The sequence below is a fragment of the Brachypodium distachyon genome, chromosome 1 (genome assembly GCF_000005505.3).
Source record: "Brachypodium distachyon strain Bd21 chromosome 1, Brachypodium_distachyon_v3.0, whole genome shotgun sequence".
In the NCBI taxonomy this organism is placed as follows: Eukaryota; Viridiplantae; Streptophyta; class Magnoliopsida; order Poales; family Poaceae; genus Brachypodium; species Brachypodium distachyon.
The window spans coordinates 33,645,887-33,663,550 of record NC_016131.3 but is presented as its reverse complement, the minus strand read 5'-3'; the positions used below and the strand labels follow the sequence as shown (position 1 = coordinate 33,663,550).

At 43.1% G+C, this 17,664-nt stretch overlaps 2 protein-coding genes and 1 long non-coding RNA gene across 3 annotated transcripts; all 3 read left to right on the top strand.

Annotated features, from left to right (window-relative positions):
• The first annotated feature begins 2,861 nt into the window (after positions 1-2,861).
• LOC112271878 lies at positions 2,862-3,679 on the top strand. Its single transcript, XR_002965395.1, has 2 exons — positions 2,862-3,186; positions 3,305-3,679. It is a non-coding gene; the product is annotated as an uncharacterized LOC112271878 (long non-coding RNA).
• A 206-nt stretch (positions 3,680-3,885) lies between these two features.
• Positions 3,886-12,346, top strand: LOC104581535. Its single transcript, XM_024462119.1, has 18 exons — positions 3,886-4,010; positions 4,099-5,086; positions 5,165-5,317; positions 5,396-5,448; positions 7,903-8,003; positions 8,122-8,248; positions 8,350-8,409; positions 8,490-8,554; positions 8,641-8,694; positions 9,401-9,509; positions 9,687-9,775; positions 9,858-9,927; positions 10,966-11,046; positions 11,283-11,334; positions 11,512-11,631; positions 11,722-11,799; positions 11,881-11,991; positions 12,127-12,346. Exons 1-13 carry the CDS (start codon positions 3,891-3,893, stop codon positions 11,041-11,043), a joined length of 2,067 nt encoding a protein of 688 aa, XP_024317887.1. The 5' UTR covers positions 3,886-3,890; the 3' UTR covers positions 11,044-11,046; positions 11,283-11,334; positions 11,512-11,631; positions 11,722-11,799; positions 11,881-11,991; positions 12,127-12,346.
• A 2,293-nt stretch (positions 12,347-14,639) lies between these two features.
• On the top strand, positions 14,640-17,308 carry LOC100836429 (transmembrane protein 258). Its single transcript, XM_003563684.4, has 4 exons — positions 14,640-14,801; positions 14,890-14,990; positions 16,849-16,927; positions 17,008-17,308. The coding sequence occupies exons 1-4, from the start codon at positions 14,799-14,801 to the stop codon at positions 17,053-17,055; spliced, it is 231 nt and encodes a 76-aa protein (XP_003563732.1). The 5' UTR covers positions 14,640-14,798; the 3' UTR covers positions 17,056-17,308.
• The last annotated feature ends 356 nt before the right edge of the window (positions 17,309-17,664 follow it).

Sequence of the window (17,664 nt, the reverse complement as noted above, 5' to 3'; positions counted from 1 at the left end):
ACAGCAGCGCGCTGGACGCCGAATGCCCAACAGGGAACAGATGTGTTCGGCCGCTACAAGTCTTCCCTCTTCCGCAGCTCGTTTGGCATGCATATAATTCTCATTCATTTTGAATTCCAGAAACCAATTTGTTTGGATGGCACGGAATTGGTCATAGAAATCCAATCTTAAATTTCATGGAATTACACTATAACTAACCCCAATTCCTCTCTAAAAAACATCATTTCTTTAAAATTGTCTCTCACTCTACAATTCCAATTCCATGTGGTAGACAAATATGATTTTTGAAACCGGAATTCAAATTCAACCAAATGAAATCTTATCAAAAAATGGATTTCATTTCATTTCATTTCTACCAAATGAAATGAATTCTTGGTTGCCAAAAAAGCTGTAAGGTATGTAGAGCTAGTCTTGAAATGTTTTTCTCCACCGACTGTAAAGTTTCAGCTTATTTTGAACAAGTTTGACATAGTTTAAATTTAAATACTTGTTTAAATCCTAAAGGCACTAAAAACAATTATAAAAATTCTTGAAACTTTGCAGGGGCTCATCTTGTGCAATAGTAATTCCTAATTTCAATGGACGACTTTTAAAGTGGGTTTTTTACAATTTTTTCAATTAAAGTGTAACGACGAATAAGAAAAAGTTTTAACAATTTTTTGCAGTCCCCTAAGGAAAAAATCAGCCACCGTCCAATCTCTCTTTTATAAAGTTTTGTGATGTTGCCACATGTGGCTTAATACTACAAGTGAAATGGGAAAAACACAACCGCGAAATGTTGGGGTTTGAAAGGAGGACATCAATGTTGTAGACGCGCCACAGGGATTTACTAGTTCTCTCGCTTCTGGCCATCACCTCGGATCTACGAGGTGGATGAACCTCTGATCCCTCCGATACGTATCAAGAATTTTTACTAATTTGAATTGTGTGATCCATGTTGACAATGTTATAGTGGTGGGAGCGACATCATTGAGAATAAAAGTATTCTAGTTCTTACCGCCTACCGAATGATGCCATTGGGCTAGAGAGCTTTTCCATCTATGGGTTCGGTGTGTCTGATCTTATAAATTTTGGATGTGTCCTTGTAGATTTGTTTATACAGATCTGATGAGTTTTTATTAGTGCGTCCTGGTGTTTTTATTTGCCTGATCTTTGTGGCTTTAGAGTTCTTCTCTGGTATTCTGACGAAAATCTTGTGATTCAACGACATGTATGTTTACGGGATCATCCTTATATCAAACTAGCTGATTCCCCGCGCGTTGCCGCGCAAAATTCTATATTCTATATGCACGTCTGGATATGATTTTAGAAACAAATGATAATAATATGATTTAATGTAAAATAAATATGAATATTGTGGGAAAAAAGACTTTATCATTCATAACACCTATGCAACAAAACAATAGGTGTAGTTTTGATGTGGATGAAAATTAACAATTTCGAAGAAACCGAAAGTGAAGCTTCGTCAACCTGAATATTTGCAGATCTTAGAAAAATTGACATATCATGAAAATATGTGTGTTCAGGTGAAGTATTATATGCAACAGGAAGATGAAAAATCATAGGTATCAAAATATTAAATTCGAATGGACCACTGAAATGGATTCTTGGTGTACTACAACAAATGATGAGAATGATGATGTGGAGACTTTGAATGTGCATGATGTGGATGATGATATGAACACCTTACATGTGAAGTTTGCAAACATTAATTGCACTCAGTGGGAATCAACTTTATAGATTATATAGATACATTCAATGCTCATGGCTTCACATATTTTTGGATGGCGATTCGAGGGGCTTTTTGAAACCTCCGAAAGTGGTTGAGTTCATGCAGGTGTTTGATTTTGATTGTAATGTCTTTACGAAAACCTTGATGGTACTTTGTATTGCAAAGGTTTATAATGGGTGATGCACAAGTACACCCGGCCGCACCACACCCTTATATCCAACCGTCCATCGTAGCGGAGAGAGAAACATAGATGAGGAGAGAGAAGGGAGAGAGACATGGTGCCGGCACGAAGGAGACGTCTCGCCAAGACATGAGAGGGACACAAAGAGACACTGCTCGGCCCGCCGACCCGTCAGCCTACCACTGCCTTGCCGCCACTGTACTCCCCGCCACCCTGCGGGTTGTGATGCCCCGCTGCCCCGTGGCACCCCCACTGCGTCGATTTGGGATTGTGGACATCGGGACGTGAAGAAACAATGATAGTTGATGTGGGCGCAAATCTCAAAGCAAATTGTGCCGGTGGACAGTGCGGGGACAGTTGCGGTGCCATGGGCGCACAAACCCCCTATCAAGATTTATATACCAAAGAAAAAATTATTCCAATTCGTAGTTGTAAGAGTTTTTTTTTAGAAAATAGTTGTAAGAGTAGTCGAGTTTGATAAAATTTTCGATTCCAAACTTTTTTTTATAAAAAAAATAAGCCTCCAGGCTCCAGCCCTGTCATTCTCTCCCCACACCTCCTTCTGTGCCCCGTTGGCAACGACATGCAGATGGCGGTGCCTCCAAGCTCCTCCTTCCGCCGCCTCTGAGATCCTTGGCCCCTCTCGTGCGGTCGTGCCGGAGTTTGTCGACGCCCGGTCGTCCCCGAGCTCTCCCGCTCCCTTGCTCGATTCCTTGCAGCACCTCAGCTCGTCTCCGGCGGCTCCCATCCCCGAGGTCCTCCCCGCCGCTTGTCGCCGAGTTCGACTCTTCGGTGCCGTCCAACATCTCGCGTCACCTCCTGCCCTCCGGCCACGACCTACTACGCCCGGAGGGAGGTCGGCTAGCTCTGCTCCAGCATTCCTTCTGCCTCGCAAGTCCTCAAGGAGCAAGGTACCCGACCCTCTCCCGCATTTCGCGGGGTCGGGATTTACTCGCCGCGCCGCGCCACGGAGGAGAGGGCAGCGGCCGCGCCCCCGGGCAGGAGAAGAAGGCGGCTGCACGCCGCGGAGGAGGGGAGGCGGCCGCGCTTGCAGACGAAGAAGAGGGAGCAGCCACGCCGTCGTGCAGGTCTGCAGGAGAAGGAGGCCAGGGCTCAGGCGCGGAGGAGGAGAGGCCAGCTGCGCCGCCGCGCAAGAGGAGAATACGGGCGCGCTGCTGTGGAGGAGAAGAGAGGGAGAAGACGTGCACCGCCAGCGGAGCGAAGGAAGAGGGCTGCATCGCCGCCGCACGTGTGAACTGACAGCAACAAGAAGGTATGATTTAGCTGTGTTACTGTTTTCCCGCTGTGATGTTGACTGCTCCGTGCACTTGTAGTGTTTTGCCTCTGCAAATGGTTCACTGATTATACGTTGTTGGCTTGAAATTTGGCAGAATTGGAGTTTTGTGTAATTGTGGGTGATGTGCAATGGCAAATTCTGTTAAGGGGGTGCCCTGAGACCTGAAGTTGGTATTGAATTCAGAAGTTTAGATGAGTTTTGGATGTTTTGGATAGCAAATATGGAGACTGAAAAGTAAAGTGTCATTGGAAGTTTACCCAGCTGATCATAGCTCCCCCTACTAGTGATGGTAGTCTTTTGGGGTTATTTTGGGGGGCTAACTATAGTCTTCCAATTGTGTGAGTGATCTGCAGAAATTGCATGTATGCTGGGTTCAGTTTTTGCTACAGATTTTCAATGTAATATGTGACCTTAATTGCTTCAGACCCTCAATGTTAAGTTCTACAAAATGTCAATGTTAGCTGGTTCAGTTTTTCCTCATAATCTTTTCAAGTTTTGCCTTCCATAATCTTTCAGCTATCCAGATTTTCTTCGGTCCGTACAATTGTCAGTGCAGATTGCTTCAGGTGTTTGGAATACTCTTTAGAATAACTCATGGATGTTATTATTTCCTGTACCATGAGCTTTCTAAGTCTTCTTGCTATGATGATTAGCTGGGAGGCATGGGAAAGAGCGGTCAAATGCGTAGAAAGAACAACACAACAGAGTATGGTCAGCGATCGAAACATTGTGATAAGGAGGGGGTATCTGGAACTGAAATTCAGGTCACAAGACCAGACCCAATACCTGTTCAATGCCCGGTATATATATAGACATTTCATCCCTGTGACATGGAAACACCTTTTCTCGAATTTGAATTTGATCATCTTTTTTTCTCTCTATGAACAGGACTATGCTGTGTTGGATCTCAATGGCGATCCATCTGAAGTTCGAAGGAATTGGGAGAGAACAATATTGCTCTTCCGCTTGTGGTGTTTCAACAATACCGATGAAAGATATGAGTTTGGCAATCCCCACAGCAGGAGTTGCATGATTCCTCCTGCAGGCCATTTCTTGATCTATATGCACTTTGGTTCCAAATGGCTATGTGCTGTTATTGATGGTCCTTCACTCTATCTTGACGGGTATGTTACCAGAAGTTTTGGGCATCATAGTGAACTCAGAGTGTTTGAGAATAAAAAAAAAGAAAGGAGAGTACCGACTTTGATAGAAAACTCAAAGGCATTGCCGTGGAGGGGATCCTATAACACAGCTGAGCATTGTCGTCTTGGTTACTATGGCCTGTTGTCAGCCTTTAAAGTAATGCATGCTTTTGTTGACAATCCCAAAGCTAAACCAAGTGATAAGGAGATAATGGCTGGGGAAACGTTGATTGTGCACCTTCCTGAGGCAGCGAGGTCCGACAACCTGTTCCAAGATATTTATGTCAGTTTCTGTCAAGGTGACACATTAGGCAAGGACCGACTCGGTGCTGCTAGGCATTGGAGCAAAGATTCAGAAGACGCAAGATCAAAAATGGGCAGTGTACTCTCACTTGAATCTGTAGAGGAAGAAGGATCAAGATCTACAAAAGAAAGTTCAAGTTCTGCTGAAAGCAAAGACAAGAAGTCACCCATAGATATCATTGAAAACTTCAGGCTTCTCCACCGACCATACCATTCCCATGGTTTCTTTCAGCTAAGAAATATGCCTATACAGCTCGGGAAAGAAGGTCCAATTGGTGATGTGTGGGGAAGGCAACAGCTAATAGATAAAGATATGTCCTCTTTTAGATTCTTGATCCAGAGATTCTCAATTAATGGCTGCAATACATACAAAAAACTGGACAGTGAGAACACCGGCAATAAAACAGAGAACCGCTGCATCGAACACGAAGGTACTAGAAGAAAACCACATAACCATCTTGTCAAAAAATCCATTCCACTTTGGGAATTTAATGAGGGCAACTGTGCAGGAGCAAGGAGTTCACTCAACAAAGACATTGCAAATTGGGAGTTTGCAAAGAAGAGCCATGCTGGTGAAGATATTGCGAGTAAAACCAAGAACCAGTCTATCAAAACAGCTGTCACAAATTTGGAGCCTATTGAAGAAAAAATTGCATTCCAAGGTAAACAAGAACTTGAAGTTTGCTAGATTTGGATTGACTTTGATCCTGATAATCCTTTTGTGAACCTAATGATGATAGGTACACAGAATCCACGTGTGGAGTGTGCAAAGAAAGCAACAGATCCATTTAAGGTCAGATCTTACTTTAGCTAGTAGATTGCAAAAAATCATCACATTTGAGGCCATGATATAAGAAATCCATTTATTTAGTTTTTTTACAAATCATCACTGTCTTTGGACGGACATACCAGTCATGCCGTGCACTGATTACTCAAGTGTGCGTGATTTGATGGGAAAACTGAAATGGAGCCCATTTGTCGGGGCCAGCATGGCTCCACGTTGGACTCATGGTCGAGACCCAACAGCATTCACCAGGTTCTATCTGGGTTTTGAACAAGTCCATCCCCTCACCCCCTCTCTCGAAGAAGACGAAGCCATCCACTACCGCCGCAGTTCTCTCCCGGCTGGCCATCATCAATCGCGGTGGCATCATGGCTGACCGAACAACTCTACTCCTCTCCTTGGCCGCCGCCCCATGCTCAGCCACACGAGACGCACCAACACTGCCACCCACAGATGCTCCTCCGTGCAGTCCCCTACCTCTCTCCTCTCCTCGTAGGCAATTCGTCAATCGACGAGCTTAGCCAATAGCCACCTTGCTTGTTAGCTCCGTCCTTTTCAGTAGAGCCTCCCCATAGAAGGAATCAGGCCAGCAATGTTGAGTTTCACCGCCGATGTGCTCGTCTTCTTCGAGTCCGGCAGGATCCCGCCGCCATGCCGATCTCCTCCACCGGCGAGTCCTTGTCTAGGTCAGATCAGAGATGCTGCAACTCATCTATATATGCCATTAGAATCCTCCCTCCTCGGCGCAAGTCATGCACTCTATCCTCAGTTTGTAACATTTGCATGAGGTTTCCCTTACCAGAGTACATTTTTAACAGTGTACTCCAGGTACTCCAGACTGCCGCAACACTATAGAGACCCTCAGCCGAACCAGCAATGGAAGGGGACAAATAATTCAACAGCCAAGAAAAAAAAGGAGAGGATTGGTTATACTCTATTTTTCCCATTCCTCACTTTCCTTGTCCTCCGGTTTTGTAATCTTTCCCGGCACATAACCTTGCAAACCCTTCCAATTTAAGATTAGCAAGGGTCGGTGAGATCAACCGAAGTAATTTCCCATACCTTCCAGCTTTACCTCGTACAACATCAGCTCGAGCTTCTGCACTACCTCTGGTTTGGTTCCTATAGCGCATCCTCTTCTTCTAGAACCTGAAGCACCATCTGCATTCTTGGCTACAAGAAGTTGAGCCAGCTTCTCCAGAACAACTTTCAGCTCTTCCCCCATGCTTCCTTGTTGCACGTCTACCTCAATACTCCTTTCTTCACCTCCCAGACCAGCCTGTTCCTCCTCCGTGCCTGCCTTCCTGGATCTACCCTTTCCAGCAGCAAATGAGGGGGAGGATTGAGATCCAAACGCCACCTTTGGCTGCAAATGAAGCAACCAACAATTGCATCTTGGTGACCATCAACTCTGGCACCAACTCCATCGTCTTCCCTGTCGTGGAGCCTATGCAGCCTCCTCCAGCACTCGCTCTGATACCTTGTGGTAATGGAGAAAGTAGCAGTGACTAAGCTTGTTGCTGTGTGTGTGTGGAGACTGTGTTCTGCAGTGGAGCTCCTCCAGGAAACCCTTAAGTAGTTAGGTCACAACCACCATGGGCTACGTAGGATGAATGTGAGTAATAAGGAAGCCCAATAACATATCCAACAAGATATGATATTGTTGAGGTGGAGAGGCTCGCCACGGTTCCTTGTGAGGTGGAGAGAGACGAGGCGGCAGCAAAGCACGATGGCGAACAATGGTCATGATGTGCGTTAATTGACGGCAAGGCTTTGAGAAAACGGGGAAAGAAAGAACGGAAGGAGAGGGCGCATCGAGGTGGAGCTCGGGCTTAAATAGTGAAGAGAAGCGGCCTGACGAGGACAGCAGTATGTCACTGCAACAACGCACCAAGTCGCCAGGGATGAGAAAGACGGGGTCGATACGGGAGTGAGCCCGTGGTGGGCTGCGAAGTGGCGAGGGCAGGCATGTGCCCGTCGCATGCTCCACCATCGTGCTCCTGCGCCACTGTCCACATGAAAAAGCTCGCATGCTGGTGCGACGGTGTAGGCCTGCAGTGTCTACAAGATGGGAATGCGGCAGCAGCGATGAGATGGACGGCACGATGGTGGATGCCACTGCCTTCCCGCGCTCCGATGGCGGCGTTTGCTGCTGCTGCGGCGGCAGAGGTATGGCCAGCACCGAGCAGCAGTGAGCGGCCAAGTAAGTCATTGCGATCAGGCTCGAACCAGGAGTCCTGCGTATCCCACTGTCATGTTTTCCATCAAACGCCCTCAATCGATAGACCAGTGCGCGGGGTGACCATTGTGCCAAAAGACAGTGGATGATCTGTAAAAAGTGGTTTTCCTAGAAGGTAGCCTCAAATGTGTTGGTTTTTTGTAAAATACGCTACTTTAGCATTTCAATTATGGTTTGTTTCAAATACTCTTCTTTCTTACACTTTTCCTTATCTTGAATTTCAGGGACAAGGTGTCGGGCTATATAATCTTGGGCAAACGTGTTATATGAACTCCACTTTGCAGTTTTTGTCTATTGTACCAGAACTGATGACCGTACTAAAAAGGTTTGTTCTTTTTATATTGTAATACTTATTCATTTTGATTCATCCATTAATTTAGTAATGCTATTTATGAAGATTTTTTGTTTATCGTGTTCATGTCCACTGTGTATTACTCCTACAGGTATTCACAGAATGAGAACGGGCATGGGATTGACGCCTCATCGCACAGTCTAACTGTTTCAGCCCAGCGTACATTTTCTGAGCTCGGTGGAAGTACCACGCCAATTAGACCTTCACATTTCTTAAACGTGAGCAATCAGCTTGTCCAATTGGTTTGTAACATCTTGGAAAATGAGGTCAAAAGATACTATTGATCACGGAGAAGAGTCAACTTCTTTATATTGTGCAGGCACTACATAGAAAACATCCTGACTTTGCACAACTAGAAAATGGTGCTCTCAGGCAACAGGTTCCTATTGCTTCTCTATAATTAAGACATATATCCTCTTGTGTTGATATAATAACTAAACAATTACTGTCTGATCATAGGATGCTGAAGAATGCTTGTCTGTGCTAGTGGATACGTTTTCTAGAACTATGGCATCAGAAGCTAGGTAACTTGGCAGTTTTGGGTAACTTATCATTTACTTCTAGTGTACGGTTGATTAATTGGTTTGATTCTATTTCCCTTCTTTTATAGTGAACCTACTGCTGATCTGATGAAGTCAATTTTTGAGATCGATCTTCAAAGCAGGTTCTCTCTCTCAGTGCACAGATTGTTACAACTTGCATTTTGATGTGCTTTGTTCTGAGATGAATCTATTTTGATCTTGAAGTGTCTTTTCATTTATAAATGTTTTTTAGGCATTTCTATTCGGTAGCATACATGTCTGCTAAGGAGATTCCCTTATATTTTTATTTATTTTTAATGGTGACGGTGCACAGACTGTTGCCATTTGCATTTTGTTGTGCTTTATTTTGTGATGAAGACGACACTCTCCTTGAGGTAGCTATTAGGTGGAGAAGATTCTGCGGAATTAGTTGGAATTGGTAGTGTAACCCTGCTCTCGCCGCCTAGATGGCAGGGGAGGATGCGATGTTGCCCTTCTAGATGGCAGGGGATCCATGGGAGTCGCGGGTGGAAGGTGAAGGAGCAGAGCCCTAGCTATGCCTTGGATACCTAGCAGCGTGAGATTGGATGCAGAGATCAATCAGGAGATTTTATAGGAGAGGTGGATGCCGTTTGACAAGTCACTTACGATGAATGGCGGTGTGGTAGATCAATAGGAGCTTTCCATGGTTAGGCGATTGGCGAGCTTAAATTGTAACTCAAAGAAAAAATTACATTGTTTTAAGGAAGATATATTCAGAAAGAAGATGTTCCATAGCAGTGGTACTGTTTCTAATTACAGCTTCCCGAAGGACTTAAAGTATCTGTTAGTGATTTCTTCTATTTGCAGCTTACACTGTGCAAAAACTGGCGAGAAGGGTCTAGTTGTAGAAACTGTAAACCTTCTACGATGTCCTATATCTGATGGTATGGATCACCTTCATGAAGGACTTAAGAATGTAAGTACGATTCCATTCTTATTTCTTCATTTTTAACATCAAATAATTCATCACTGGTGCTGATAGGATAGTTTTTTTTACAAGTTTACACATATTATTTTATATTGTGTGATTGCACATGTCCTTGATTTTTCATAAGACAATTGCTGTTAAATTATTCATGTATTCTCTTGACAGAGTATGACGACAGAAATCGAGAAGCATTCGCCATTACTTGGCCAGAATTCTATTTATAAAAAAGATTCAAAGATAAATAAATTGCCAAGGCAAGAACCTAAAGTTTTTCTGGTTCATGATTATTTCTATAGTTATTTGACGAATAATACTTTAGATTACTAGTTTCTTCAGGTACCTTACCCTACAGCTTGCTCGAATGGACTGGGACAAAAGCAAAAACGAACTGGCCAAAAATTGTCAAGTATGTTAAGTATTTTGCTCTCACATCTCTTACAAAATTTGAGTTGCTTTCATAGTAAGACTTCAAAAACAATGTGGGAAACTTTCTACTGCATGGGTTAGCCTTGTTAGCTCAAACATGATTTTGAATACTTCTCTCAAGAATTATTGGTTTCTGAAAAAAGTCTGACCAGGTTTTGTTGTTGTTGTTGTCGAACAACACTCAGAATATAGGGTGCCAATGCTCAATAGCACAAGTGCTTAACGTAGGGTGTATATGACAGCCTTATAGAGAAAGTCATCATATACTTGACAAGGTTCACACGTCGATGTTTTTTTTGAAATAAGTTCGATCGACCCTGCCCATACGACTTAGTCATATGTTAGGAGGGGCTTCGAGGGGATCGTTAGCCCAAGTGTTCGGACCGTTCGAGTCTTTCCGAATCACGCGGTGAGAGATCCTTTGAGGAACACTCGGACTTGGACCAATCGAGTCTTTTTAAGTAGCGAGATTAGGATACCCGTAGGATTCTAACTCGATCCCTCTCCTTTGAGTCCGGCCAAACGATTCTTCCTGAAATCTTGAAACTAGAGCTTTTCGGAGGCTCTAGACCCTTCTCTTGAGTTTATTCAAGTTGAGGGTGAATGATACATGACCACATGGGAGGGTTTATGTAGGCTAGGGGTCTCAAAAGACCATGACTACCCTTAAGGGAGAAAGAAAGTGGGGGAAAGTGGTAAAGTTGGAGCCTTGGTTCACGATTGAGCATATTCCTTACCATCCTTTGCCTTTGATTCTTATAACCCCTCTTCTTCTTTCTTTTAGCCCTTTTGGGTCCTTCCACCAATTTGGCTTGACTTAATGATTTTCTTTGACCGGTGCCTATGTTGGCATGTTGACTAATGTAGGTAAATGATGATTTGGTCTTTACCATGTAGGATTTACGTCTTGGCTCATATAAGAGATTTATTTTACTACAACACTTTTTTCCTTACATCACAATTTAAGAATAATTCTTTTTTAATACTTTTCTAATTCCTTCTTTTTAACTGCTGGCAGAAAGTAGATCATCCTCTGCAATTGGATATGTATGATCATTGTTCAGATGAATTGAAGCTTGCTCTTGAAACTGCCTGACAGGTAGTTTTTTTTTGTTCACATGCAAAAAATATAAAAAATATGTGTAGATATCGAGGGAAAACCAACAGCAAAATGGTCTTTTTCTGCTAAGCAGAGTAGTCATTCATTATGAAGAACTGTTAAGAAACGATTACATCATTCTCTTGTCACACAGGCTAGTTAAGAATTTCAATATGCTTTTTAGTTGTTCCATCCATGTTATATATATTTTTATAAATTAGTGCATTTTGTTTCAGGTCTCCTCAAAATCTGTCGCCTTAGGATCATCCTGCATGGACACTGATCAAGGCAAGTAATCTGACTTTGTATTTATATATTAAAGCATGCAACTAACTTTTTACTGTAAATACATGCTAACAAAAGATGTCTATTCTGGTTTCTGGAGTATTTTTACATAAACTTTTGGAAAGTTTCGCTCTCTAATATAAACTAAGATGCACACATTTTGGCTATACTTATGTGCAGCCGATTCTAGTGCATCAAAGAAACATTTAACTGGTGTATACAATTTAGTGGCGGTCATTACACATAACGGGCCTACCACAAATTCTGGACATTATGTCAGCTGGATCAAACAGACCAATGGTCAGTCAAACATGAAGTTTTCAATTATTAGAAATTTAGAGTCAATTCTTTTCCTGTCACTAGATATTGCTTTTTCCTTTTACCATTCAGAAACGTGGACTCGGCTTGATGACCACGTAGCTACAAGTCACGAAGAACAAGAGATTCTCAGCTTATGCGGTGGCGCTGGTGAGCTATTGGTTACTTAATTAAAAACACGGGATTAAGATTTCTGAATTGTCTTAAACAATCCGTTGTTTCTCGTAACAGATGAGGAACACGTGGCGTACCTATATCTTTATAAAGCTCAAGTTACCTGAATCCAACAATGAAGAGTCAAGAGAGGTCTAGTGCTAATCAGTTTCTTCATTCTCAAGTTGTGTATGTCTTGCATGTTTTTGGGCCATATGAGCGAATTTATCAACCATTTACCATCAAGTTTGATTCAAATTGAGAAGATATCACCGTGTAACCTGTGGTTGTGTCCAACTAAGTTTTGTCGTGGTGTGTGTGCAGAGATGACATTGCCTGGTGGGAATATGAAGATGAGTGTTATTGAAGAACTTTCCTGGGGCCATCTATTAAACAATGCTTTGGGCAACTATATTTCATTTTGTTACACACAGTATATGTTCTTGTAATCTCCAATGGACCATGGTCCGTGGGCTGTAAACTGATTTCTGATTCTTTCTTTCTTGCAGTTGTTTCTCAAAAATGTATAGCTGCTAAAACCAAATATTTTACTCATCGCCATAATAACCAAAAATAGTCACCTAGCCTCACCTAGGCGGAAAAAACTTGGTTTTGTTCTTTTTTTGAACGTACGTACACGGCAGCTCTGCAAAATAATTCTACGCTGAAAAAGGTTATGCATTTCTTTGTGACAAAACCGCATGAGTTTTGCTAGCTTATGTTACCATATGGCATCGGTTGGTCCTTGCGATGAGTAAACTGGTAAAACCATCAACAAACGTATTTTCTACTCTCTTTTTTTTTTCTGAATGTAAGATATTATTTTTACAAGTTGTAGCATCTAAGGATGCGTTTGCTTTTGAGCCGACCCTGACCTTGCCAAAAAATAGGTGCTCCCACATCTTTTGGCTGCTGCTTAGACTGGCATTAAAATTTGTGAAAAGTTCAGTTACTCTAAAAAAAAGTTCAGCACCGCGCCTCCTTCTATACAGTATGCCGAAGAAAAAAATCGCTTGCTGAAAGTACATGATGCGCTGCCTGCCGCCGCCACATGGTGGGAAGAGAGAGAGGGCGAGCCCCAGTTGCCATATCGCTGGCAACGTGATCGAGAGAGAGAGAGAGAGGGAAGGGGGGAAGCCCTGTCACCCACCGCTCTCCTGCATGGAACCGCAAACACCGACAACGCGCCGCTGTGGGAGCCGTGCCGCCGCGTCCGCCGTGCTGCCAAACGAGGCCCGTCCGCTGCGTCGCGGCCGCGCTCGCTGCGCCGCTGCTGCAGGGCAGGGGAGGCTGCCAGGAGCCCACGACACGTGCAAGAGGTGGGTGACGGGGTGGGACCCGTGGGGCAGGGAGGGGAGGCATTATGTTATGTGTTTCGTGCACGGATCTCAATGCAAAATGGAAGGGTACAGATAGCTAGAGCAACGTGGTAGAAAATCCGGTCTCTTAAAATTTTGGCTAGCCCGTTGGTGTCAGTGCATTTTTTTGGCGCAAGACACTGAAATGGTTCGCCAAATATTTGACTGCCAATTTCTCTTCTCTCCCCAGTCTGTTTCAGCCGTTTTTCTGTTTTTGCTTCTTTTCTCTTCCATGTATCAGCAAGACGTCCAGTGAATCAGTCACATGCGCATGCATGGATGCCATCTATTCCCACTAATCTCTTTTTGTCTCAACAAATCAAAGAAAAAATGTCACCAGCTTCTAACCCTATCTCAGTTTCCTGTTCAGATCCACAATTTACCACACCTCCATGTCTTGGCCCAATTTGATGGGATATATTGTTGCTTTAAGTATTTTGATATCTTCAATTTTAGTCAATTGCCGGATGAACTAGGCTCCAACATCAATCCCCTGCTTGTTTCTATTTGGTTCCTGGAATTCCAGCCCTCTCGAACCTGTTGTGCCCCCGAAGTCGACGAACATATTTTTTTTTTGAGAACCAAGACGACGAACAGATCGATATGTTCTGTCCGGACTGGGCCATAGCGCGTTCCTGTCTCCTTCTCTTTTTTCCTGAGCCTCTAACCGTATGTGAGGCTCTGGGCTTTTCCTCTCCTTTGGGCCTTGGATGGTCCTGGTCCTCTCCTGGCGAATCGATCGAAGGCAGCCTGAAGCCAATCTCGTGGTCTCGCCTCCTCCTTCCGTTCCCAGTCGCCCCCTCCTCACTACCAGAACCGTTCGTCTCCTCGCAAGAAAACAGCAGTCCGATAAAAAATATATGCTTTACTAATTCATTTTTCTTCTCTAGATTATCTTGTGACCTTGATTATTTGTGCGGAGGAGGCAGAACTCAGAAGTTGCGGGGAGTTCCGAGAAGCACATCTTGAGATGCATTTTTCCTTATATCATTTCAAGTTTCTTTAATCTCAAAGAGCCTAGGCCTCTTCCAAGATTTTTCGTGAGAATGGATGTGGATCATTAATAAACTAGTACTTTCTCCCATCCTAAGTTCTTGTCGTGATTTAGTACAGATTTAAACTAAAACAATGACAAAAATTTAGGATATGAGGAATTGCGTCTTTAGAGTTAACTATATTGACTATTGTACTAGCTATATAGCTGACATTATTTAATAACTAGGGAGATTTGCCGAACGTTAAACGTCGGTTCTCGCACAAAGTTTGAGACTCACCAAAGCGAGATTTTTTCTTGAGAGGTCCAAAGCGATAACATTTTTTTTTGTCCAAAGCGATAACTTTTTTTTTAGAACGTCCAAAGCGATAACTGAGCCGTGGCCGTGGGCTTCCAAATTTCCTGCTCCAGTCGTTGCTGGTTAGTCGTTAGGCTGGGGGCCCAGTGCATCAAGTAGGGTAGTTTCTAGTTTCTAGGCCTTCAGATCCGGACCAACGGGCCACTTGAATCTTTACGGCCCTAAAGGTGGGTCTCGTCTCAGACTTCGTTCTCTGCCTACATACGACACCAGTTCGTCGCGGCGGAGACGAGAGAAGACTAGTTGGCAGGCGACGGGGACGACGAACACGCTCAGATCCGACGAGATGGTGAGCCCTAGAATCGCCAACCCTTCTGGGGGTATAGCCTCTTTAGGTTTCGCGGTGTACTTACGCGCTTGCGGTGATGTTCTCGCAGGCGGCGAAGGCGATCTCGAGCCCCGTGCCGGTGGAATGGTACCCGACGCTGGCCGTCGTCACGGTCTCCGTCGGCCTCATGCTCACTGCGTCCTTCTTCATGTAAGTCGGTCGTCCCCATTCCATATATCGCCAGCTCCTCGTGCGATTCAAGCAGATCGATGATCTGATCCGATCTGATGTGTCGAGTGGCTGCAAGTGTTTGGTACTTTGCCGAATTGGTTCACCCCCGGGTTTGGGATAAGGGATCTGATGTGCTACTTTGTACTGCTAACTAGTACTGAGCTCGCACTCGCAGAGTAGGTAGTCTCATCCTCTAGGGGAGAAACCCAGCCACGATTAGTTTATGGCCTATCGCCCTATCGTCTTTGACTTCTTTTCACTGCGCGGTAGCAGTTCTAAATGACAGAAGGAATCTTCAGAGTTAATTTTCGAGGTTGAATATTGCTTTCTTGAAGTTCAGTCTGGGCTGTGGACTTAAGTTACTCTTGCCCCACTTCAATCCGCGTGTTAGGAGAAGGATTTGCTCGTATTGGACAATCAGTTTGGATACTTCAGATTATATTTGAGCTGCTACAACACAACAGAGGACAGATGCGCAGAGCCATGAGCCGCATGCAAATTCTTGTTCTGCAGAATGGAAGGATTCTTCTTCTTGTTGCTGCCTAATGTTATTGATTTTCAGGTTGATATATTTTGTATTATTGCCTGGGTCCTCGTACATTCCTGGAAACTGAAAGAATAGAAGAGGATACTGTTGTGAAACAGACCTTTTTAATTCAACGAGCTTGTAGTGTTGTACCTTATAACCCTTACCATGACTTGCCGTGAACAAATTGGTGAAACCCACAAAACTTCTAGTTGCATTTATCTTTAATCTTAATAAAAATAAAATAAACAAGTAGTATTACACTGTTTATTAGTGTTTAACACATGGACAAATAGAAACTTGGTTAACCTCTTATCGATTATCTCCAGTATTGTGCTAGTTAGAGTAATTTGTCCTAACTGGCTAGTCTTTGTCCTTGGTGGGTGGTGAGCACTGACCAGACAAGTTAGGGTTATTTGCAACTGTGATTAACATCATTGGCCTTAAGGGCCTTAACCAACTAGTACAAATTACTCATTATTGCTATTTTTCTCTGATGCTAGTACTGCTTATATTTCCAAGTAGCATATACTCCAATCAACGTAGATTGTAAAGTCCATGCGCAGAATTTAGTTAGCTCTTTATCAGGCGTTACCGACTCCTATGCTGAGCAAAATATATAAAAAGATATGGCCATTTACACTGTAGGGTCTATTTGAAATGCAGGATTAGAAGGAAAAAATAACCCGTAAGAGTTTGTTATCATGACCTATTGAAGCCTGCGGGAACTAGAAGCACTAAGACAGGAATATGCAATAGAATTATTGGTTGCAACACACAAAAATCTCAGAATCTTCTTGAGGGCATGCTATTGATGCCATAGGCACAAATACAATTATACAAGAGGTCTAAGCTAAAGCAATCCATATGAATTTTGATTGCCTCATTCTGTATCCAAAGGACCTCTACAGGAAATCCTACAGATCATTTGAGAAATCCTTCTGTCCAAAAGGAACCTCGGTCTAGTTCAAGTACACCTACCTCTTAGGTTTTGAGCCATCACATCATGACATTTGTGATGATGTCTGAAGTGTAACTGCACTGCTATAGCTTTTGTATCATCTGTAAATTACCCACTACTTAGTACATATAGGAAGAAGTTAAGCAATGCGATTATAAATGTCTAATTTGTCTTGTGGTGCTAGGAGGTATAGTGTGGTTATTTATCAGAATATATCTAATTAGAAAGGATACATGATATCTGGAGGTAATTTCGAATTGATTAGTGAACAAAGGTGTTGTTTCAAGCCTTCAGCTATTGAAGCTAGTTCAAGCGCCCAAATATCTAACTAGCCGTCTGGTCCATTTCAGTTATGAAGCCACTACTTCCAGGCGTAACCGTAGTTTAGCAAAGGAGATTGTCACAGCGTCCACTGCTTCTGTCTTTCTGGTACGCCCCTTAAAAGTTTGTTTCACAATTCCTTATAGGTGATTGATGCATATCTAAGTTAGCTTTTAATTGTTTCACAGGGCTTTGGATCTCTGTTCGTGCTCCTTGCGAGTGGTGTTTATGTCTGATGATTGGCTATGCGAGCTTCTTGTTCATGTTCTGGAGTCATTGTCGTAGCTAGGATGTCATATTCTAGAAAACTGAAATTGTGTTGGTTCCTGGAGAATATGCAGAACAATGATGTTTTAGACAAAAAGGATGAGAGACCTAGAAATTAAACTTGTGTTGTCAATATTTTCTCTATCATACCGTCGGATCACAATTTCAGTTCTATAATTACTGTTGTTACCAATTGCTGCTTGTTTCACAGAAACCACATCATATTTCTACTTGTGCCTTTGGATTATTTATAATTATATTGTTGTAAGTTGAAAAACGTGCTACACGTGACAAATGAAAGATGGCATACCAGCCAAGAAAGAGTTGTCGACACAGGTTGAGCATCTTGTGACTTGAAGCCATTAGAGAATGCCCGAATATATAGGCACAAACTGTCCAATTTGATGTTACCAAGACAATAAATATATAATATTTCAGCTTGTCTATATGGTCATCTATACAAGTTTTGGACAATGAAAGAGCAACATGGGTTTCCAGCAGCTTGTCTATACAGTTGTCTAAAATTAGAGACATTATCCAAATTCAGTGGAACGACGCCCACATTTGGACCTTCCAGC

What these genes read in the sequence shown, in the direction of transcription:
- LOC104581535 (XM_024462119.1), top strand. Translation starts at nt 3,891, where the DNA reads ATGCGTAGAAAGAACAACACAACAGAGTATGGTCAGCGATCGAAACAT. An exon ending in CCGCTGCATCGAACACGAAG is followed by an intron (nt 5,087 to 5,164) that starts GTACTAGAAGAA and finishes GCAACTGTGCAG; the next exon opens with GAGCAAGGAGTTCACTCAAC. An exon ending in GAGATCGATCTTCAAAGCAG is followed by an intron (nt 8,695 to 9,400) that starts GTTCTCTCTCTC and finishes TTCTATTTGCAG; the next exon opens with CTTACACTGTGCAAAAACTG.
- LOC100836429 (XM_003563684.4), top strand. An exon ending in CTCACTGCGTCCTTCTTCAT is followed by an intron (nt 14,991 to 16,848) that starts GTAAGTCGGTCG and finishes GGTCCATTTCAG; the next exon opens with TTATGAAGCCACTACTTCCA. An exon ending in CCACTGCTTCTGTCTTTCTG is followed by an intron (nt 16,928 to 17,007) that starts GTACGCCCCTTA and finishes ATTGTTTCACAG; the next exon opens with GGCTTTGGATCTCTGTTCGT.